Raw genomic sequence first — 23,922 nt, forward strand, 5'->3', positions numbered from 1 at the left:
TTTCTTTAACTTGCTACACCTCCCAGCATGATCCTTCATGAATAACATCTCACTGCCAACAAACACAAGGTCACCACGAAAAAGAAAAAAGCAGCAGGTCCTTTGGAGTAGGGTTGCCAGCCTCCAGGTGATTGTATAAATATGAAGACACTCCGTGAATGAATTACGAACAAAAGTAGAAAAATTATATTGTATGATCCTAGCTCTTAAAATATATATATATATATAAGGGTTCTTTAACAAAGATTTCAAATTGTTTGAATTGTATCATACAATATATTTTTTCTGCTTTTGTTCGTAATTCATTCACGGAGTGTCTTCATATTCATACAATCTCCTCCCGTGAGCTCTCATTTTTTATATATAGCCTTCAGGTGATCGCTGGAGACCTCATGGGATTACAACTGATCTCCAGGCAACAGAGATGAGCTCATCTGGAGAAAATGGCCGCTTTGGAAGGTGGGCTCTGTGGCATTGTACCCCCTTGAAGTCCCTCCCCTCCCCAAACCCCGCCCTCCTCAGGCTCCACCCCCCAAATCTCTGGGTGTTTCCCAATCCAGAGCTGGCAACCCGATTTGGAAGCCTATACATTATTTGGATTTATTAAGAGTCTTTGCTGTTAGACTGAAACAGCAGTACATGGCTGGTGGGAAAATGTGCTTTTTCTCTTCACTGATAATATAAGCGGTATAGTTGCAATACGGTCCTGTACACACAGTTGGGCTTCTGACCCTAGGCTTGCTAGTCATGTGCACCCGTTGTCAATGCTATAGCTTTCAGTTTTCCCCACACCCTCATGTATGCTTTAGGAAATGACAACTGCCATGATTCACCAGAAGCTGAAAGCAAAAATGGATGTGTGGTCACTTTCAAGAGATGTTACATGCCCACTAAGTTTCTAATGTCACATATTTCTGATATTTCTTTCTTTCTTTTTTACCTGTAGCAGATGACTCTTCATCGTCATCTTCATCTTCATCAGTCGGGGAGGTCTGATACACTCTGGTGTCCACAAATGGGGTAAAAGATGCTTTTGTGCTGCTCCCCATACCATACTACAAAAACCAAGGAACGGAGATGTCGTTCAGTCAGAGGAAGGGAGCAATAAGGTTTCCCTTCTTAGCTCCAGATCAGATAGGAACAAGGGCTGCAACTCAGGTGCAGAGGAGATGTGCAGCGTGCAAGAATGAGGGTCCAGGGCCAGTCCATAGTGCCTGTGCTTAAGGGGTCCCAAGTGATCATGCATGCCCTGTGCGTGGCTGACCTATCACAGATCAAACACCAGGGACAGAGAGAACCTTCTTTATGTCAATGCAAACCGTTTAATGTCCAACACAGTGCCGTTTCCAGCGGCAGAGGGGCATCACAGAAATGCCCAACCCATGGTTTTCAGCCTGTTCACATACCCAGCTACACAACATTGACTGAAGAGAAAACAAATGATGCTCCGTGCACATGTGAGCTGGCCTCGACACTTGTATCTGAAACTGTGCCGAAGAGCCTACCACCAATTGGGCCAGCTTGACAAAACCCATTTGGAAAAGTGACTGGCCTGTCTCCACACCATCGGCTTCTTGTGAATTAAAAACCACCCCTCAACTTCTCTCTTAGCTCCATAAGGTCCTTGCATTTTCATATATGCACGGGCAATACCCAAATCGGAAACAACTGCCTGTTCTTTTAAATGGAAAAGCCCTGAACAATATGCTACCCAAATCATACCTAGGAGAGATACAAAATACAAATTGAGGCTTTGAATAATGCTCGGCAGAAGAGTGTCAGTATGAGTGGGTTATAGGAGCAGGTTCTGCAGCAGTGCCAAGAAGAAGCTCATCCTTCTTCTATATCCCCAAATAACATACCTGTTTGGCACAGTAGTTAATTTTAAAAGAGAGAGAAGGGCTAAGGTTCCCACTTGTCTTGAAGCCCTGTCTCCAGACCTGAACATTCCCAAGGGCTGACTGCAGGGACTCATAGGGTCAAAGTATTATCCCGGTATGGAAAAAGACATTAACAGGAAAAACGTTCTACAAATATTTTATACATTATATAAACACACACAAAACACACGAAAAGACGCGCAGAGACTTTGTGGGTGTGAGATATACACACAGAGAGAATGTAAAAGTATTCCAGCGTGCAGGAACACTGACAATCCCAGACTGAAATAGTCTTTGTGAGTAGGACTGAAACAGCATTCAGAAGCAAACGCTGGCAATCCCACGCCGATGACTGTCAGCATTCACTGGTGGGTCTCTGAGCATTTTGACATTCAGAACATCCGTCTGGATTTTTTTTTTTTTTAATTGACAGGTGAATATCCACAGCCACCACATTTTTTTACATTCACCGTCAGTCTGTTGATCTCTTTCCATCTATACACAGACAGACAGACAGGCCCTGAAATGATTGCATTCAACACATTGTTTTGCGTGGCTGGTGACACACAGTGAAAATCCATGTCCGGTACTTGGTGATGGCGCATGAGAATAGCTCTTCCCACACGAGTCAAGAGTTTTCTCATCCACATTAAGCGGAGGCACCGTGGATGGCACTCGATGGTGCATATCTGGACGTGCACTCCTGCTTTCTGCCATCAGTGCCCACATTTATAAGATGCAGTGCCTTCCCTAAGCAGACTTTAGAAAGCAAGGATTTCTTGATTTTGTATTTCATTCTCCATCTTTTTTGGATATGTTAAATCGTCAAAAATGTTATGTTTCCGCTCCAAACAAAGAGGATTTTAAAAATTTTGGCCAGTTAGTATAACCTTAAAGTATGGCAAAACTGAGATCATTTGTAGGAATAAAGAACCTCTCATATATACACTGTTTCCTGTTGAAGCCCCTTGTGCTGCAAGCATTGGGAAGCAAAGACGCTCAAGGTCTCCTTCCAAGAGAAAACTCAATTTTTATCTAGCCAGCAGGAGGGGAATAATTTCCTCAGTGGCAGCAGCAGAACCACTTTGTTTTCCGCTGTGCTATTTAGTCAGGGCATGTTACACTTATGACCTCTATTAGGGGCTACCATGGTAGCAAGAAGCCGGGCTTCCAGCACAGGGAGAAATATTCCCTTCCACCAGTGCTATTTTATGCCTCTTCCCAGGATGCACTTCAAAAACCACTGAGGCCCAGAACCAAGTCTGTGATCCAGGTTGAAAGCCAGAGTCAGGCAGCCTTCACAGCCGATTCCTGTTGGCTGCAAGGAGATACCTGGTCTGGTTAGAAAGGGCTGGCTTCTCTCTTAGATACAGGGAAGCCCCTCGGCGCTTTGAGGCTGCCACTTGGGTCTCCCGAATAGGCAGCTCCACCTTTAAGCAGAGCGAGAAAAGGATTAACCTTAATGAGTCTCAGAGAGGATATTTAGCAGAGTATTTCTCTCTCTTCTGAGATCTTTATCAAGAGTCAGGGACGCCGGCTTTCAAAACCGGGCGGTGTAATAATTCAGTGGCTGTTCCATATGTTATAAAGAGGCCTGTGCTAGAAACAAACTATTTGAATTCAGTCCCCAAGAGAAAAAATTAATTTTGCAGCCTGCGTGAATGAGGCAGTTTCCACAGGTGTCCTTATTGGCTAGCCTTGACCCGCAGAGCCCCGGCCAGCCTGATCTCATCAGATCTTGGAATCTAAGCAGGGCTGGCCCTGGGTCAGTCGCTGGACGGGAGACTTCCAAGGAATACCAGGGTTATGACGCAGAGGCAGGCAATGGGAAGCCACCTCTGAACGTCTCCTGCCTTGAAAAACCCTTTGGGGTTGCCATAAGTCAGCTGTGACTTGATGGCAAGAAACAGACAAAATCAAAACAAAGCCTTGGGTTTTTTTTGCCTATTTCCCTTCCTGCTGGAGATCTCTCCTTCCCTCCCAAGCAATTCCTGGAAGATCCCACCCCCCATGAGCAGCATTTGGGGGGAGCATTGAGGGGTGTTGTGAGAGGAGGGAATTAGAAGAAATGTCCACCCTGCACCTATGGAAATCCTAGGTGGGACCCAAGTCAATATGTATATTTCATTCTGTTTCTTCCAGTTATGGGTAGGGATGATATGCACAGCGCTGCAGTGTATGGGAGTCCCACCCTAATCAGTGGGGAAAGTTTATTTAGCTCCCCCCCCCCCAATGTTTCAAGGTTTCAGCAGGTTTTGCTCACACTCATTCTAGAATGTCTTTAAATCTAAGATACTCAGGAAGTACAGCTGCAGAAGTGCAGGTACCTGCAACCTTATCTGTCAGTGGGAATCCAGATATGTAGGGAATTTTGCAGATGCTGGTTTTCTCCAATAATATAAGCATGCCGGATTCCCATGAAGTACACTGATCCCTGCGTTAACGGATGCTAGTTGATGGAGTACTAACATGATCAACATTATAAATATTGGGCAAACACAGGAGCCTTTCCCAGGAAGTGCAGCCTGCTTAATTTCTGAGTTTTGTAGCTACCCGCAGTACAGAAGCAACACCTGGAAATGTTGTTATTCTTCACCACCTTTCAAAGCAAAGAGGAATTTAATTCTGTCCATAATCATAATTGTAGAATGCAGGTAAAAAAGAGAGAGAGAAAAGAGAAATGGCTAGAAACAAAATCCACTATAAGATCATAAGAGAAGCCAATGTTGGATCAGGCCAAAGGCCCATCCAGTCCAACACTCTGTCACACAGTGGCCAAAAATACCAGGTGCCATCAGGAGGTCCACCAGTGGGGCCAAAATGCCTCTTCAGAGCCGGATGTTAAAACAAAGCCAATGGGAAGGGAGAAAAGAAGAAAGCGCTTAGCCAAGATGAACCCATCACCTACTTCAGACACAGAATCCATCTCTTGACCATGGGTGGAGACTCGCCCGAGTCCCTCGGTCGGCGTGCCTGCAGGCGAGTGACTTTGTTGCACCAAATCGGGAAGATTGACGTGGCCTGCAAAGCCATTGCTGGCGGTGTGGCCAGAGCGTTTTTTATCCCCAGTCTGCAGAGAGGCAGAAAAGAAAAAAACAACAACTGACAGGGGCACCATATACCCATGCAGACAGAGTGACAAGCTCCCCACTTCAACACCCCCTCCCCACGCAAACACAGTCAGCCGCCCCAGGTCGATGCCGTGAATACAGCCGCCGTGATCCGCTCCCATCACAGCAGCTCAAATATGGCTGGCAGAAAACCCTCACTTCGAGATACTGAGGAAAGTATTCTTTTTGTGCTGACTGCTTTTCTGTGGCGATACTGCCGACAGACTTCAGCAAGGTCTGACTTAGGTTCATGGGCTTGGACCCATTCTTAGAAAGGAAGATCCAGCTCTGTGGGAGTGTGAATGTCGTGCTTGTTTAAAGCAGAGCTTTCTCTGGGGCAGCCCTTATGCTGTGAGATGCTCTGTAAACTGAAGTTTTAAAATTAGGAATGGGCCGTTTCTTTTTTTTTTAATAAAGATTTTATTGACTCTCCTAAAAAGGGGAGGTATTTCGCTTGAAAAGAAAAATGGGGGGGTATATAGTGGGAGAAAGAGAAAGCTGAGTGATATATTAACTGGTAAATTAAGCTGTTAGTAATGTCCAAACATTCTTCTTAGGCTTCTTCTGTGTGTTGTCAAACATCTTTTTTCAATCCGGTCACAAGTAGTTCTATGTTAGTATGTTAGTAATGTTCCTTTGAATTTCTGTTAAAAAATCTCTTCAGGGCGCATTCAGAACCGCTTCTTTGCGTGCTGGTTACTTTTACACTCCCGGTAACGTGGAGGAGCTTCCTCTGTATTCTTCTCCTTCCGGCTTTTTTCAATCATCCTTCGGGTTGCTGTTAACTCTTTCAGTTCATGTGCTATAAATCCTCTTCCTTTCATGCCATTTCAGGAGGTCTCCAGCTTTGAGAATGGTATTAAATTTCAATTTCGCTTTTATCCGCTCCCAAACTCTCCGCTGGATCCTCCTCCGCAACTGTTGAGTTTTATAAGCGCTTACAAGGCACTTCTCGCTGTCACAGTTCAAACTTTTCCGTTTTTCACAATCCCCCATCAGATTCACAGCCATAAACAATCCAAGTATTAAGCAGCCGGCTCTCACAAAGCAAACGCCCAGACGGAAGTCCCTCCCTTCTTCTCCGCTTGCCTTTACCCAGCTCCGACATCTTTTTTCTTTTTGTTTATTTTTAATAAAGTTCTTAAAATGCGCTCTCGAGAAACAAAACTTTTTCTTGCTTTATTTCAAATACATCAAAGGAAAACACCACTATTCGCTCAGTCCATTCCCCCCCTCCTTTTCTTTTTCGCTTATGCAGTTAGAGGGTTACCTCCTCGTCTTTTTCGCTGGGGGGGGGGAAGCGGTTTTAGTTCTTTTTCTCTGCATTTTGACAACTCACAGTTAAGCCGATCTTTTCTTTTCCGGAATGGGCCGTTTCTGAACATGGTCAATGTGTTACACCAAACAAGATGAGCAGTTTTTTTTAAAAAACGTACATAAATGTCCACACAGCTTTTAAAAAACTGAATTTACGGAGGTGGGGAAATGCTGTGTGTGTTACGTGCCATCAAGTCACGTCCAACTTATGGCAACCCTATGAATTAACAGCCTCAGTTAGGCCTGGCAAACTGAAGGCCATGGCTTCCTTTATTCAGACAATCCATCTTGTGTTGGGTCCATCTTTTTCTACTGATTTTCCTAAACTGATTTAAATATGTGAGGGGATGTAATGATCTCAGAAGCCCCCAGGTTCAAATCTAACTATGTAACCTGAGGCAAGCCACACTCTCTTAGTCTCAGTACTGCCCCCTTCTCCTCAATATGAGGACGGCCTACCTTAGAGACATGATGTAAGGCAAGTGAAGTGCTTTGAAAACTAAAAGTGGTATATAAATGCTAAACGTTATGACTGACACCTGTGAAAATAGTCAACAGGCTGGAAAACCTGAAACTTGATAGCAGAATTCAGTCCTCAAGGTTCTTATCGATCTTCAGCACTCCACTTTACATCAGAAATATTCCAATCCTCTGTTCTCATCTAGCCAGTGGTATCTGCAAGGGGTATTTGTGGTAGCAAGATTTTTCAGTGCAGCCTTCAAGGTCAACTGCTTGCCCGCTTATGGCTTAGGGCCAGTTTATACGTGCAACTAAATTGCAAATCAATGCTGTACCTAATTCATGCCTGGATGCTGCCCCAATGAAAAAGTATAAATTCCTCGCACATAGATAATGCCACTATGTCAGGAAAAAGACTAGGGTAGGCTTGCCATTTCACCCAGTGGGGCAGGGGTTTGCCCGCTTTAGGGGCCCCTGATCTGCCGGCCCGCATCCGGTTGGCAGGGCGAACCTCGCCCCCAAAGTGCTGGGATTGTGGTGACGTGCTTGGCATGATGACATCACCCAGAGGTGACGTCATTGCAATGGGCATGTCGCCACGGGGACGCTCTAGCACTCGACCTAAAAACTCTATGGTACCATAGAGTTTCTGGCCAAATGCTAGAGTGCCCCCTGGTGACGTGCCTAGCACGATGACATCACTTCTGGGTGACGTCATCGCGGTGTGTACACCAGAAGATCCCAGCGAAGAAGCTCCACTCCCCTGCCGGCAGCAGGTGGGACCTGGCAACCCTAGGCTAGGGTGAATCTTTTCCCCTGGAGAGCTAGCTTTCTATATACATGGGGGGGTTCTGGAGTGGGCTCATGCTTTACCGTTTGATTCTGCTGCACATATAAAACCGGAGCTACCTAAAAGTGCTATAAATATTGATTTGTATGCTAAAGGCAGACTCCCAATTCTGTGTGTTTTGTTCATGCCCCACCTTCCCCTGTGTGTAGAGTTAACTCTAGACTGCCCCCTTAGGAGGCTGAGTCGTGTAAAAAGACTCTTATGTGGCTGATTGTACCCTTCATGCTAGAAGTATTCAGTGCCTGAATGCTCTTTACTAACGTGTTAGGGCTGCTGACCAAAGCCAAGGAAAAATGCAATGGTGCCATTCTGCCAATCCTGCCGCTCTGGTTGTGCACACCAAAGCCAGCCAACATCTGTGGCTGAGTCCTAGGTTCAGTCCCTGGTACCTCCAGTTAAAAAAGGAATTGGGCAGTACATTATGTAAAAGATCTCTACCTGAGATTCTGGAGAGCCACGGCCAGCCAGAGCAGACAGAGCTCACCTGGGTAGCCCAATGGGCTGACTCAGTATAAGGCAGCTTCACGTGTTCAATAAATGTATATAATTAAGTGCTCTTTTAATAACTGGCAACATATTACATGATCTCTGATCAAGGCTCCCTCTAAGCTGTGGAGTCTTGTGAGCAAATATTCTACTTGGTGAGCTACCAGCATTAAAGTGGTGAGCGAGCGATCTGGCCGCCGCATAAATGAGCTTGCTCTGGAGCCCTCCTTCCTGAGCCGAGACAGAAATGTGAGAGACAGAGGCTAGAAAACTGTGAGCTGGCTCACACTGCCTCAGCTTAGAGGGAACGCTGCCTCTGATGATGCCCACTGTGTGCATGTGGGGCATATGCCCCCCCTGCCTCATTTCCCCACTGACTGCTACTTTGAACCACAAACATCATCTTTTGGCGTGGTTACCAAAAAGGTAGAATGCACTATGCACTCGACTCCTAACTAATAAAATTTCAGTCCTTCTCAGAGCCAGTGACGCACTTCCCCTTTGGCGTCTTCTCCAAGCAGGAAACAGTAAACTGCTGTGCTACAAGACAGGAGTGAACAGCCTTCGCTCTTCTCTCTCCCCCTCTCTTTTGGTCCCAACAGGCACGCAAAGCTCACATTAGCATTTCCAAGGGCCGCATGCCTCTGCCTAGGACAGAAAACTCTCTTCCATCTGCAATTGTGGAAATGCTACATAATCCGGCAAATGATCCTTCCTCAGCTCCTTCCTTTCATCTCTGCTCTCGCTGGGACAAAACAGATCTGCTCCTCTCGATGGGAAAAAGTCGCCGTGGGTGCCTCTTTTGCTGAATGACAAGCCCGGCAGAAATTGTCAGCAGCCTGGTGCAGCTGCAAGCAACCTGCTGTTTACGTCTAATGTGTCACTTATTACAGGAAGGCCCAAGCAGGCTAATGTACCTGAAAGAGATTTCCCCAGGCAGCAGAAGCAGCATCTGCCATGTTCCAGCTCTCCATTTAATCAGGTGGCAAGGAGCAATTTATAGTTATTTTCAAAAAACTTCTTGGGCACCCAAGACACCTTGGTTCTGAAAATCTATGGGGTTCAAGGCCTCTCTTAGGCTCCCTGACAAAACTTTACATGTGATCTTTCCTAGTGCAATGCCCTTCTCCCTAGACTCATCCTCAAAACGCATAGGCCACCATGGCCCAGCTCACACGTTTAATTTCCCTTTACAGTCACTTGCAAAAGAGGTGCACGAGTGAACACTAAATGCTGGCATGACAAGGTCTTAAAAATCATAACCTGGAAAAAAAAATCTGTTCTTTTCCTCCCCTCAATTTTTTTTTAATCTGCAACAGCTGGCCTAATGAAGATTTCCAGTGAGCTTGAAAGCTTGCGCAATGTTCTGTGTCATTTTGGTTGGGCCTAATAAAAAAAGATGTTACGTGGATTTTGTTTTCTGAAGAGAGCAGAACTCTCCCTCTTTCCATGGCTCGCCTCCCAGGGACTTCTGCCAGCTGAGGCTTCAATACCAGAAGTGAGCCGGGCTGAGGGCCAAACTAGACACTCTGATTGTCCACACAGATCTGTCTGGCTCCCCTGACTCAACTTTTCAGATGAACTCATTTCTCAATTTTGTGGGGCCTGATTCAGATCAGTGCCATGGTACGGGGGGAGAAGGGGCTTCAGCCTTTTCCTCCCTGCACCATTTTCCTAAGCAATCCAAGGGGACGCAGTTTGTCTCGCTGAAGAGCTGAATCTGAACCAGGCCACCACGTGCTTGGGAAATGAGTCCCCCAGAAGCGTAATATCTAGTTTGTTCCTGACAGAAATGCCGTTGAGAGGCCAGGTCCCTTCACTCATGTCGCCCTTTAATTCCTTCCTCCTCTTTATTTATTTATTTGATTGACTTATAATCCTGTCCTCCCTGCAAGCAGGCTCAAGGCGGCTTACAAGGCCACACAGAATACCGTGACAGAAAACAATATATAAAATTCAAACATTTAAACATTAAAAATTAAAACGAGAGTGAAAGTTGCTTTGGTAGCAGTGCTCAAATATCAACCTTCTGAGCGGTCTTGAGGGGCATCAAGCCACTAACCACTAGGCAAGGGCTGTCAGCGGGGGAGGCCAAGAATGGAATTTGGATGCCTGCTGCCTCAACAGAAAACCCGGCAGAACAGCTCCGTCTTGCAGGCCCTGTGGATTTGTAACAAATCCTGCAGGGCCCAGATCTCAGATGGTGGCTTGTTCCACCAGGCGGGGGCCAGGGTAAAAAAGGCCCTGGCCCTAGTTGAGGCTAGCTGGACATCCTTTGGTTCAGGGACAATCAGAAGATGTTGATCAGTTGAGTGCGAGGCTCTGCAGGGCACATTTGGGGAGAGATGGTCCCTGAGATAGTCAGGTCCCCGGCTGCATGGGGCTTTGAAAGTCAGCACTAGAACCTTGAACTGGATTTGGTACTCTATAGGCAGCCAGTGCAGATGGCGGAGCACCGGCTGAATGTGTGCCCGCACAGGCACTGCCGTCAACATGTGTGCCGCCGCATTCTGCACCAGCTGCAGTTTCCGGGTCAAGTTCAGGGGCAGCCCCACATAGAGCAAGTTACAATAATCAAGCCTGGAAGTGACCATTGCGTGGATCACTGCAGCTAGGTCCTGGGAAGTGAGATACTTTCTACATGATTGTGAGATACTTTTGGGTCTAAACACAAGAATCTCACTATCATTACTAGTCTGATGCCGTGTGTGAACAAGCTAAGAACAGAGGGCCAAACTGCACATGAATGCAGACACGGGTCCGACCTGTGGCTGCGGACACAATTTTAGGGGGGGAAATTAGCAGCTTAAAAAGTGCCACGAGGGCCTTTGAATCTGCACTGCAGTGACACTGGGTGATAAGCAGGTGAGCTTTCTTCTAAAAAAGGTGTTGGCACCACGGACTGGACCCACGTCTGCTGTAATGTGTCGTTTGGCTCAGAGAAATCTCTGGTTGCTTCTATAGTGTTCCCCCAAGGGCACTACGGTCTGGGGCAAAACAACTTTTGGTCGTTCCAGCACCCAGAGAGGTTAAATATGCTGCGACAAGGGCCAGGGCTTTTTTGGTGGCGGCTCCTATCTGGTGGAACAAGCTCCTGGAGGAGACCAGGGCCCTGCGGGACCTTATGCAATTCCGCAGGGCCTGCAAGACGGAGCTCTTCCACCAGGCTTTTGAGTAGGAGCCGCCACTGCCACTATACCATCACCGCGTAGCCATCTGGCAACATGAACTGGCCTGGGAATGAGAACGAACATGGGGAAGACCGATCAAGAATGAGACAGCAGCGCCACCTGAAACATTGTATTAGAGCCCCCGCCTCGGATGTTATTATGTGAGCACTGATTTTAAATGTAAAATGTAACTTGACTGTTTTATTGGTTTCATTGTTATGTACGGCATCTGCCTCCTGTTAGCCACCCTGAGCCCAAGTGGAAGGGCGGGATATAAGTTTAATAAATAAATAAATACGATGCTGATTCTTCACGGAGCTCTCATTGCCATGGGCCACAGTGAACACAGAGGTGTTCACTCCGGCAACCGACTGTCTACACCAGTTCTCTTACACTTTCCTCGCCTCAGACCCCCCAAGGTTGTCATTTCTCCTTCATGCCACTAGAGGGCTTTTTAAAAAAGCAGTAATTGGCAAAAGCGTTGTGTCGATTGTGTTGTTGTTGTTCAGTCGCACAGTCGAGTCTGACTCTTCGCGACCCCATGGACCAGATCCCGCCAGGCCCTCCTGTCTTCCGCTGTCCTCTGAAGTTGGCTCAATTTCATGTTCGTTGCGTCGATGACACTGTCCAACCATCTCATCCTTTGCCGTCCCCGTCTTCTTTGACCTTCAATCTTTCCCAGCATCAGGGTCTTCTCCAGTGAGTGCCCCCTTCTCATTTGGTGTCCAAAGTATTTGAGCTTCAGTTTCATTATCTGGCCTTCCAGGGAACAGTCAGGGTTGATTTCTTTTAGGATTGACTGATTTGATCTTTTTGCAGTCCAAGGGACTCTCAAGAGTCTTCTCCAGCACCATAGTTCAAAAGAATCTATTCTTCGGCGCTCGGCCTTCCTTATAGTCCAACTCTCGCAGCCATACATGAAATGTGTCGATTACCTATGTTTTAAAAGGCCCTCAGTGGCAAAGGGCCGAGGGAACGACAGCTGCAGAGGCCTGTGGTACGGAAAGTCATCCTTTTCTTTCACCTGTCTGTATGACTGAGGGAGACCAGTGTGGGCTCTGGATAATGGTGCAAATGAGGGAATTCTGAGGATATCACTGTAGCAATATGTCAAATACTTTTCTTTTTATAGGAAAAATCCCCTGGATTGACTTGATGGGAGTATGTCTTTCTTTTCTTCCCCTGAATAGAAGCTGAGATGCTGCAAACATGGCAGTTGGATAAAGAGCTACAATTATAAGTAGAGCAACTGAGGATCTTTGGCAGCTGGCTTTGGAGAAAATGAGCACGAAACGTGTGGGTCAGGCTTCAATCACGTTTCTAATGGAGCAAGTATAGCACAAGGCTTTCCCACCTAGGGGGCCTTCTTGCTTTCCCAGGGTGGAAGAAGATCAGGATTACAAGCCCGGCAGAAATTGTCAGAACCAACCCTGCTGAGTCCTAAGGTGTTTGCGGCTGTCTGTAATTTGGAACAATCTCTTTTGTTTAGATGTTTTAATTATATTAATCAGCCACTAACAAATGTAGTTTAATCAGTCACTTTGTGCTCAGAACACACAGCATAATTATTGTGCACAGCTTATGAAGACAAAACCTCCAAAAGATGCTGCATAGAAAGTCATTACCACCCACTTACCTCCCTTATCATTAAAGTCCCCTCTCTTGAAATACTGCTATAGGTATCGGTATGAGATTGTTCTAGGCCGTGGCTCGACACCATTCCTATGTTGTAGGCCTCGTTGTTTCCTGGCATTCCCGTTGGTCTGCAAAACATTAGCAGTCGGCATTTGTAACCATGAAAATAGCACCACGTCTGGGGCAGTGTCAGCCTGTTGATACCTTATGCCAATGGAGTGTAAGCTTGACTGTTCAGACCAAAAAAGTGAAACAACCATAGAGATTCAGAGATGTTCAATAAAGAACAGGTACAGGCAATTTAGGAGCTGTGGTGGCTCAAGTGGTTAAGACGCTGAACTCCAGGCTGTGGAAGGTCGGTAGTTCAGCAGTTCGAGACCCGAGTTGCCGCATGACGGAGTGAGCTCCCGTCTCTAGATCCAGCTCCTGCCAACCTAGCAGTTCGAAAGCAAGAAATTGCAAGTAGATAAATAGGTACCACTTCAGTGGGAAGGTAACAGCGTTCTGTGCGCCTTGGTGTTTAGTCATGCCGGCCACATGACCACAGAAACGTCTTCGGACAGCGCTGGCTCTTCGGCTTTGAAACGGAGATGAGCACCGCAACCCTAGAGTCGGATTCGACTGGCTTTCGAGCAAGGGAACCTTTACCTTTACCTTACAGGCAATTTCTTTTCTTTACTCTGAATTCTCTGACTCTTTCACCTTCATCCTCTGACTGAATGCGAAACGAAATGTGATATGGGTCACAGGACAGCCACTGAAAACAGCAATCCCGTGCCCAGTTCTTCCCCTAAGTCCAGTAACAATAAGGGAAACAGTAGCATGATGCCATGTCATTGTAAGTTTCCCCTTCTGTCAGTCTGTGAAAATGCATGAATTGACAAGGTCGCATCATGGCTTTCCTTTATTAAATGTTGCGGAGAAAGGATAGTGAGCTGGGATGCTGGGCTAATGTTTTCAGTGGCAGCCCTATGCAGTGTTCCCTCTAAGCTGAGTTAGTGTGAGCCAGCTCACAGTTTTTTAGCCTCCGGCTCACACATTTTTGTCTTGGCTCAGGAAGGAGGGCTCCAGAGCAAACTGATTCATGCAGTGGCCAAATCACTCGCTCACAACTTTAAGGCCGGTAGCTCACAATGTAGAATTTTTGCTCCCAAGACTCCACAGCTTAGAGGGAACATTGGCCCTATGACCTGCGTTATGTCTAGTTCCACTGTGTGGCCAAGAGCACAGTGTCGTCTTGCCCAGGGAGATGCTCTTACAAAACTTCCCTTTTGGCGAGCTCGACCCACCTGACCAGTAACACTTCCAAGTACTCACAGTGTGATCTTTCCTGGTCACGCCAAGAGTTCTTACACTTCCAGCAGCAGCCAGAATCACACAGTGGTTTAGAGAAGCTCATGTCTTGTGGGAGAGTTACAGGGGGGATCCTGCCCCTATCTTACCACTACAGTGAACAAAGTGTATTTATTTACTGATTAAAATATGTATGCCCCATTTTTGCTTTCGGCTCAAGTCTGAAGCCTTCTTCCAATCTATGAAGCCCTCCTCCAAATTAAGATACGTGGCTGTTCTGTTGGAGGATGCCCAAAGGCCGAAGGAAGGGCTACCTGGAGGATGGTGGAATCCACCCCCAAACCAACCAGGCATCATCGCTTGACACAAGGAGGTATTTCTCAACAGCACAACCATGGCAACCCTATTTGTGAACATAACAAAGCCAACGTTGGGCCTATTTGTTTCTGATGGCCTGCCGAGATAATAAAGGCAAGATTTTCAGCAGCATTTTCCATTTCTATTGGAAAGCATCAAATCAGAAGCAATGGGGGGGGGGGGGCATAGCCTGAAATTGCAACACAACATATTTTTAACCCCATTAAGCATCTTATAACCATAATATCTGTCCAAACTTTACCCACACGCACTGGGGGGGGGGGGCAGCAAAAACAAGCAACAGCTGTACATTTATGCCCAAAGGCAGTGACTGACCTAGTTAAGAAAGTTTACAGAAACACAGATTAGAGAGTTTTCTAATAGTCGCCCCAGTACACTGCTGTTAAAAACACTACTTTCCCAGTCTTCAGGATGTTACAGAATTGTTGATGCTGTGACCAAGCAAATGGCATTTCGCTGGGTATTTTGTCAAATATTAATAACCTGGCTGCAAAATAAAGCTGAGGTATCTCAACTAGAAGTGGGAGGGAGAAGGAATGGTGGAGTTCCCTAGTCCTCTGGGCTGCTTTACACACTGCACTCTGTACAGAGATGTCCCAAAATTTTTTTTAAACAGTACGCCTAAAAACACAATGCATGAAAGAGGCGTGCTTGGTAACACTCGCATCCTACAGGGATACTTGTCAGACTCTGCCGTGGCCCCGTTTTTATTTTAGCCTTCTCGAGTAGCATGCTGTTTGGTTCTTTTGGAACCCCTGCTATGGATTACCACAGTTTCATTCTGTGCAAGGCACACCATGGTTGGAATTTATTGGGTCAGTCTCCAGAATGTCCTTGTGTGGAGAGAACTTGGGATGGGGGTGGGAGGGGTGGGGGGGACAGGATCCTGCCTCACAACCTCATATTAGACCGGTTGACATTCTGTCTTTCTATCACTGTGTGTAACAAACTGAATTATCCCATCACCACTTTGATTAAGCTGTTAGCAGGCCAGATTGGCTTGGAGTTCCTGATCCTGTCAATGGTTCCTTTTGACTACCCAAAAAGGTCATGCTGGGGCACATGGGAACTGCATGGATAAAAGCCATGTGAGACGGGCTGTATAAAGGAAGTGACTTGGGTGAAGCTGGCTGGATCTACCCCAGTATGTTTCTTGTCAGTTCCAGTCAGTAAAGCCAGGGCCCTACAGGACTTCACTGTACCCAACTACTTCAACAAGCACAAAAAAGGGTATGACCACATGGCAGAACTAGACATTACTTGCAAGATGGTGCTCCTGCCAAAAATGACTTCCATGGATCACATTCTTCCCATGCAACACCCCCTCATCATGTCCAGCATCACTTACCTCTGCATCATCATCATCATGCTGTGTGTTTTCACACACCAGCCGTGGATGAAGCAGGGAAACACACCATCTCTTGACATGTGATGAGTGATCCCACATAAGTGACAGAGCCAGAGAAACGGGGAAACTCTTTTCAAACATCAGCCCCTTGTCATAGATCATGTACCGCTCCACCTAAAGTTCAAACTATATTTAACCATAATCCATTATCTATCCAAATATAATTATAACTATTAGTGGAACCGAAGTTTCAGAATCTATTGTATGTTTTCTGTTCTCCTTTAAATTATATGCTGAGCAAAGAACAAACACAGACTCTTATGGCTACATTCCCTGTTTGCTGGTTCCCTGGTTATCATTTTTCAAGATCTTCTTTCATGGACTGACCAGCAGCCTACAGAAAGAATAGTAAAATTTATTCCATTGGCACTAAACTAAACATGACAAAGAACTTGTGGCTACCATGAGCGTGCAGTTTCCATTTTAAAGTGCTCCCCATGGCTCTTTTGGTCCATAGCGGAGAGCTCCATGTTGGGCCATCATGATATTTTAAAATCACTGTAAAATGGTGATGGTGAAGTCATGGTGGCCACAACTTCTCCATCAATTTTTGTTTGGCTCAAAGACTTGAAACCATCTAAATAGATTGTATTTTGTGGAGCGTGATCTTAATTTTTACAATACATGTATATGATTTTTAATATGTAAGGTTATTTTACAATTCAATTGTGTTAACCTGTTATTTTTGTAACTCTTCTGAGGTTTTGATTTGTGTTTCTATGGCCTCAGCCACACGGGCAGGAAAATGCGGGGGGGGGGGGAGGCTTGCCGATCACACGACGGGGCAAAGAAGCGGAGCAGTGCGGCAAACAGGGTTGTGGTTTTTAAAAAAAAACTAAAATGTGCGCATGCTCCATTGGGTGCTTGTGCGCATCCGTGGAGACTTGGGGAAACCTTTTTGCGAGGGGACATGGGCGGGCACCGGAACTACCACCGGAAACGCGATCAGACTCCCGGCCTTGCCCCGTGGTTTCCGGAAACTAGTACCTCCGAGGCACTAGTTTTTTACCCCGCATCTTCGGCGGGAAGCCTCGGGTGCGCCACGGGAGCTCTACGTTTCCCAGATGTGGCGGTGAGATCGCACCCGGAAAATCCGCCTATCTTCCGTCTCTCTAGCGTGCCTAATGCTCCGTGAGACCGGGGCCAAAGTGTGGTTTACTCAGTCTTTGTATTGAGTGAACAGGCTGGGAGAGTCTAAAAAGCCATTGTGCTTGATGGACTATGAAATGATCGTAGAATTATCGCAGATTTTAGTCTCACAAAAGCGTGCCTTACATAAGCCTTGGAATGTCACTGACAGGCACGGTGCCATCTTGCGTTTCGCTCTCCCCATCTTCTTCCTCCTCCTCGCTACTTTCAGACTCCTCACTGGAGGAGGAGTAGTCAGTGACTTTCTTCAAAGGCCGGTTGGTTTCTTCAATGCGCAGATCCCTCAGTTCTTTGGCTAAGGCAGTGAGATCCTACAAAGGGGAAGTGAAAATGTGGAAGCCAGTGTGAATGTCATTTACCAACAGAGGGGGGAAATGACACACATCTGACTGAAAGCTAATATTACAGAGCACAAAAGCAACAAAAAAAGATACATCTACAGTATTATTACAAACATAGAACAAACGTGAGACAAAATAGCATGTAGCTTTTGTTCAAATTAAAAAAAAATCAACTTTATGCTTGTTCAGAACTCAACAGCCAACCTGTTAACTTTGCTTGGCCATGTATGTATGTGTCTGTTTGCAATCTTCTATGAACACAAACGGCACAATGAGGTTTATTAAAAGCACAAGAGCTCAATCACTATCGTAGTAAACTGGAAAGCAGTGTTTTCTTCGGAGAATATTGATGGCAATAAATCTTCCTGGCCATATTGCTTAGCGCAATTATTTGTGCAAACGCTCCTTTCGTGTTGTAAGTCTCCTGCCCTCAACCCACTGAAATGGCATTCCCAGCAGGAGCTGAGAATCTCAGATGGGTAGCCCTAACTCATGGGAGGTGGTGCAGAAGTGAGGTAACATGAAAATGTAATGCGCTCTTTGTGTCTAACTTTGAGCTTTCCGCCATTCTCATTTTCCTTGCTTGTAAGTTTCTATTTCTTTGGGAGCCCCCCCCCCCGCTCTGAACATGTTTTGCTCCCTCTAGTGGTCAATTCAATATTAACCCAGTTTATGACCATCATCTCTTCCCGCAGATTTAAACTGCAGGTTTTATGCCAGACTTAAACCACTTTAATATCGAATTTACCATTAGGAGGAGCAAAACAGAACCCCCCCTCCCCCAGGAAGAAACAGGAATTTACAAGTGAGGGGAATTAGAATGTGGAATAGCCCTTTGGTATTAAAAGTGACGGGCTTAACACTGTTTGCCACCACTACTGGAAATAGAAAGGATGTGGTTTCAAATAAACAATTCAGACAAGTTCTGAAATTGAAACAGTATATGCAGATTCAATAGTTATTAGCTGCTTATTTTGTTCCACCAGTAAATTTAATGTTGAGGGTTGGGGTACAGAATTTGCTTTCAGTAATGAACACAGAAACAGGGAAAGAAGGACTCATGGGACACCACATACACAATGTGTGCTGTGTGTGCACGCCATGTGCAAGGTGTGTAAGCCAAGACTGGTGTTCTGGGTAGAGGCAAGCAAGTTATAAGGAGCATTCCAAAGGAAGATCTGTGCTATAGGTATTGACATCTTTTCCCCTCACCCTCTTCTAAGCAAGCACTGGGTAGAAGTATTTAAGGACAAGAACATAAGTATTTAAACTTTTTTACAATTAGAAGGACTACTTCAAACTTGTTCCCGAAGGCAAGACTATATTTAATGAGCTTGTTAAAGGAGGGCTGAACATTAAGAGAAATTCCTTACAATAAGAACAATTTGACAATGGATTGAACTAGCTAGGAAAGCGGCCCTCCCTTTCCGGAGATCTTCAGACAGAGGCTGCCCAGTTCTCTACATGGGATGCTCTGGCTTTGGATTTCCTGCACTGAGGTGGCCTCGAACACTCCTTCCAACACTATGTTCCTATACAATTTCTGAAATCCTGATGAGTTCAGCAGATTCTCTAGCTTCTGCAACAAGAAAATGCTTTTGTGAAAATTACATTTCACTGTCATTTTAAAAAGGCAGAATGTCACCAAGAAACCTGCACACATGTCATATTTTTGTAGTTTTTACTCTGGCATCTTATCTCCAAGGAATTGCCAGTTCTGTCTGCATCATTCAAGAACCTGTAGGCCCTTGTTCATTTTTAGTGAATTTCCTCTGGCTAGTACTGATAGAGCTCTAGAAATGGTAACCAAGTATTTTATATAATATGATGCTTAAAGCAATTGTCCAGAAACAGGGGCACAAAAGGACCTCTTCACGTTCAGCAAACGTACAGTACGCATGAGCTGGTCAAGACCCACATGAATTTACTCACGCCCTGCGTAGATACAGACACGAACTACAACAAATGTGGACACAACATACTCTGAAAATTCAGTTAAAACGAACAACTGAACAACTGAAGGGAGAATGAAAACAAACACAAAGAATTTTCAGTTTACTATGACACTGACTTTATACTTCACATTTATAGATCGACAGTGTTGTTTCAATACAAAGGGCACTGAGAGTGCCGTGTGGAAAGAAAACAGACTTCTTGTAATCTTACATGCTTTTATAACAATGCAGGGGAAGCAGTAGGACGAAAAAAATAAGAAGCATGAGAGCTCTAATTAGAATGGGTTAGAAGAGACCATCGCATAAGGCATGCACATAATGAACAAAGCAATTGCAATCATCAGTCTTACCATTTCTCCCTACATTAGTGACCGAGGTAGGCATCAGTGCATTCGGTCAGAGATAAAGGGTTAGGGAGAAAGAAACTCATTGAAAAAAAGGCTAATTTCCACATCTTTGTTTGTTTTTATGGCCATATTCTCTCTTTGCTACATTCTGCAATTTCCCCAGTTCTGGTGGTAAGGAAAATGTTCCCAAAGATGTCTTTAAAAAGAAAACAAAAGCAAGCTTCCCTTCTGTCATGAGAAGAAACTGTGGCAAAACCAAGAGATTCAGTCCCAATTCACCTATCTGGAATGACATTACACTCTGTGGAAATTCTAATCGCTAATGCCACGCATGTAAGATTTTTGTCACGAAGACGCAGGGGTAGTATAATACCCCAAGCTTGGTTAAATAGCACCATGGTCAACAGTGGCTTTCATTTTTGTTTAGGCTATGTGCCAATTTAGACTTTCTCTTAACCTCTATGGGCAGAATATATATAAAGTACTTTAATCTTGAAGTGAAGGTTGGTAAATATTACAACTGAAGAGTTTCTAGCTGATTAATCACCTACTGCTTATGTCAAGTAATTAATCAACTGAATTTAAATAAATGGGAATAGTGCCAAAATTTTAATATAGATGCTTTTTGAGATACAGAAAGGAAATGTGGCATAAAGTTTAATAAACTGAAGCTACAACTCATTTAATATATTTACAGCTTGGGAAACAGCTTCTAAGAATAAGCAAAGATGCCTTTAGACCAGGATAGGGACAGTTCCAGGTTTTGAGGGGGGCTGGGCAGAGAGAGCCCAAGGGCCCCCCACTGCCCACCAGCATGTGCTCCTCCCTTCACACCTCCCTTCCTGTGCACCCACCCACAGGCTCCCCCACCTGCCTGCGTATCCTTCCCCTATCTCCTTGTGAGCGTTCCCATCACCCGCACTCACAGCCATCGGCAGGGATTGCATGTCCTTGCTTCCACAACACTCGGTGGTGCACCCAGCTAGGAGTACCTCTGGTATGGCTGCCGTGTACCAACCGTACCTCTTCCCCAGAACCACTGGGCAGCATGAGCAGCCAGGAATGTGGGTAGCAGAGCATACACAATAAGTGGCTGGGGGGACGGGCACACTGGTGGCAAGCTGGCAGCAGTGGTCTCTGCCAGAAGCCATGGGCCTCGGCCACTGCCCAATATCAGGGTATGTTGATGCTCGTCCTGAACCAGGGGTCCCCAAGCTTGTTGAGCCTGTGAGTGCTTCTAGAATTTTGAAAACACGTAGTGGGAACCCTGGGGGGGGGCGAGGAATACAGTCAACTACAATACGGTTGTTATGAGAGCTATGGCTAATCGGAAAATTTCCTTCTATGATGGAAGTAGCTGTTTCCAAATGACTGCTTTTTGCAGACATAAAGATGGTGCTGCCTGAGCTCATCTGAAGCACCCATGGTCCAATGAGGTGACTCTTTGCTTTTAGGAAGAGATGTTCTGGAGAACAAAGCGCTTCAATGGGTGCTATGGAATCCATGGGAGCCATATTGGAGATAGGGTTGCCAAGTCCATCTTCCACCCCCAGCGGGGGACTTTGGGGGCGTTCCTGGAAGGGGTGGGGCATCCCCAACGTGATGACGTCACGTTGGGGACATCTGCCCCCCCCCCCGCCGTGCGCTGGATCTCCAGAAACAGCAGTTCCCTGCACTTAAAGTAGCCGGCAGCCGGCGTTTCCCCTTTAAGAGAAGCCGCGTTTCCCTTTTAAGAACGAAGCTGGCTTTCCCCTGCAAGCTTGCGGAGTTCACGCTTGGGATGAAACACGGGTTGCACAACCTTAAAGGGAGAGAGATGGGTGGCTGTGGGTGTTGGGGGTGGGGCTTCCCAAAACGGGGGACCCCTGGTAAACCGGGGGGTTTGGCAACTCTAATTGGAGATAACTCCATTAAACTCTCAGCCCTCTTGATTAAAATCGGCCCTTTCCAGTAAAAACTGCCATTTACACATTAACCAACTAAAAAATATTTAGTTGGTGCATTTACTGCTTAAGACTTGTATCCTCAGTACCCTGTAGAAAGATATGTACTTCCTTTATAGGCAAACACTACCCAAATAGAGTGTTAATTTCAAAAGGAAACAAAAATTTGCCATTGACTTCCTGTGTGTAGCAACCCTGGAGTTCCTCAGAGGTCTCCCATCCAAATACTAGCCAGGGCCTACCCTGCTTATCTTCTGAGATCTGAGGAGATCGGGCTAGTTTGGACCATTCAGGTCAGGGTACACAGACACAGTCAAATCCCTTATGGACGATTCGGGTTGCCCTAAACACCTAACCTGTTTCTTTTGTAAACTGTGATGTGATCTTATAACTTTTTTTTTTTAATTATAGCTATTCTATTTTGCAGCAAGACCTTATTTATTATCGCTGTGAAAAGATATACAGCACATATCACACCCACAAGGAACTCAGTTTGGTACCCCAGCAAGTACAAAAAGCAGGACTTCAACTAAAAGATGTACTAACCTGCACATGGTTTTGTGCAGGACTTTTTTTTCTGGGGGAATGCGCCAGAACGGAGTTCCGGAACCTCTTCCACAAAATTCTTTTAAAAATGTTTAAAAGTTTAGGAGTTTTCAGTATACAGATTGAAAACTTCATTCCCCTCTTGAGAGTTCTGGCACCTCTTTTTTAAAAAACAAACAACCCCCCCCCCCCGGTTTTGTGCAATCCTTTCACACATGGACGGTGCCACCATAACGTCACTCAGTGACTCCCCTAGTCTGCCATGAGGAGAAGCAGGGAACTGGTACAGACGCTACATGGCTACTAAAGACTAGATGGGCTGAATTAAGATACTCTGTGACTTGGGGGTGTACACAGATCTCTGGGGGATATTCTCATACTGGAATTTCGAGACAAGTGAGAACTTCTATGAGTCACTCCTGCATCTAAAAACAGTACAAATTCATTAGATAAATTACAGTGCCTTGATAACATGAAGACTGTCTCTCCCTCCCCTAAACTGAACCGAATAAGGCATCTGTCTCCTATAAGGAGCTGCCCCCAAAGGATGTTTCTGAGGTCCCCAAAATATCCACCAACACAGAAGGAGTCAATCATTCTATTGTCTAGGGAAAATCGGCGGACAACTGCTAGGTGGAATAGGTCACCTCAGTGAGGAAAGTGTGTGAAGATGGGAGCTTCCCAGAATACCAGAAATCTTGGAATTGGTATAGATTCATGGGCTTGGCTTTGGAGTCACATCTATGAATATTTATTCATAGATCAGATGATTGACACAAATGGGGCTAAACTGGTGTAGCTGTAGATTACTGGAATTTCATTCCAACGTGTTCATTCAGGCATGAATCCCAGTGAAGTCCTTCTCCTTATTTGCTCTGTCATCTTTGCCATCACTGTCAACTTCCATCATTTGTATTAGGTTAATCCATTTCTGAAATAATGGTCACAACCAAGGTAACTGAAGAGGATATTCACTGCGGAAAAGCTTCACTGGAAGTAGGCTGGGCGGGGGAGTGAGATGTTGAAGAGACGGAGACACAGGGGCCTCCGGTTCAGGAGTCCAGTTTGACACATCTCTGGTGCCCACTTCGTGAGTCTTGGGTTTGCCTCAGAGCATAGGGAGGGATGGGGGCTCACAGTCACCCTTGACCGTCTCCTCCATTCACAAGAATGCTCACTCTTCCTCTCTGTCAAGAACTAAGCCTGCCCTCCTCCTCCTCGGCTCATGCAAGGGTGTTTTAATGGAGAAGATCTGGGGGGGGGTGACTACTCAGTAAGACCCCCCCAGTCCCCGCTGCCTGCTCCTCGCACAAGACAGCAACCATCTCAAGTGGCTGAGAGTGGATGGGACTGCCTTTGCTGCCCACCCCCACCCACAAGTGGCTGCAGCTGGAGGCTCCTGCCTGCCCTCCAATGTGAATGGCAGCCATGGCTCTTTAAACTTCAAAGGGCCACTTTGATGCTGCCAGGCCTGCCAGAGGTATTCCTGCTGTGGCACACTTGGCACACCCTTCCCTTATTCGTCTGTGAGTGAGGGCAGGGAACAGTGCCAGCTGCCAGAGGGGGGCCTGGGCTCTTCTCCCGCCTCCCCCAGCCTGCCAGTAAGTTAGGAAGCACTGGAGTCACCCCTGAACACGGACCTAGAAGCAAACCAA

The 23,922-nt window shown here is 45.9% G+C and overlaps 1 protein-coding gene across 1 annotated transcript in view; it reads right to left on the reverse strand.

Moving 5' to 3' along the window:
- Positions 1-23,922, reverse strand: part of TNIK (TRAF2 and NCK interacting kinase) — a 181,373-nt gene that overhangs the window by 18,179 nt on the left and 139,272 nt on the right. Inside the window, exons 20-23 of the mRNA XM_015412943.1 lie at positions 17,262-17,446; positions 12,909-13,035; positions 4,789-4,950; positions 941-1,055 (exon numbers count right to left, since the gene is read on the reverse strand). Coding sequence (XP_015268429.1) covers positions 941-1,055; positions 4,789-4,950; positions 12,909-13,035; positions 17,262-17,446 — 589 coding nt within the window. The remainder of the gene's footprint in view (positions 1-940; positions 1,056-4,788; positions 4,951-12,908; positions 13,036-17,261; positions 17,447-23,922) is intronic.

Source organism: Gekko japonicus, unplaced genomic scaffold (assembly GCF_001447785.1).
Source record: "Gekko japonicus isolate JY-2015 unplaced genomic scaffold, Gekko_japonicus_V1.1 scaffold1832, whole genome shotgun sequence".
Taxonomy (NCBI): domain Eukaryota; kingdom Metazoa; phylum Chordata; class Lepidosauria; order Squamata; family Gekkonidae; genus Gekko; species Gekko japonicus.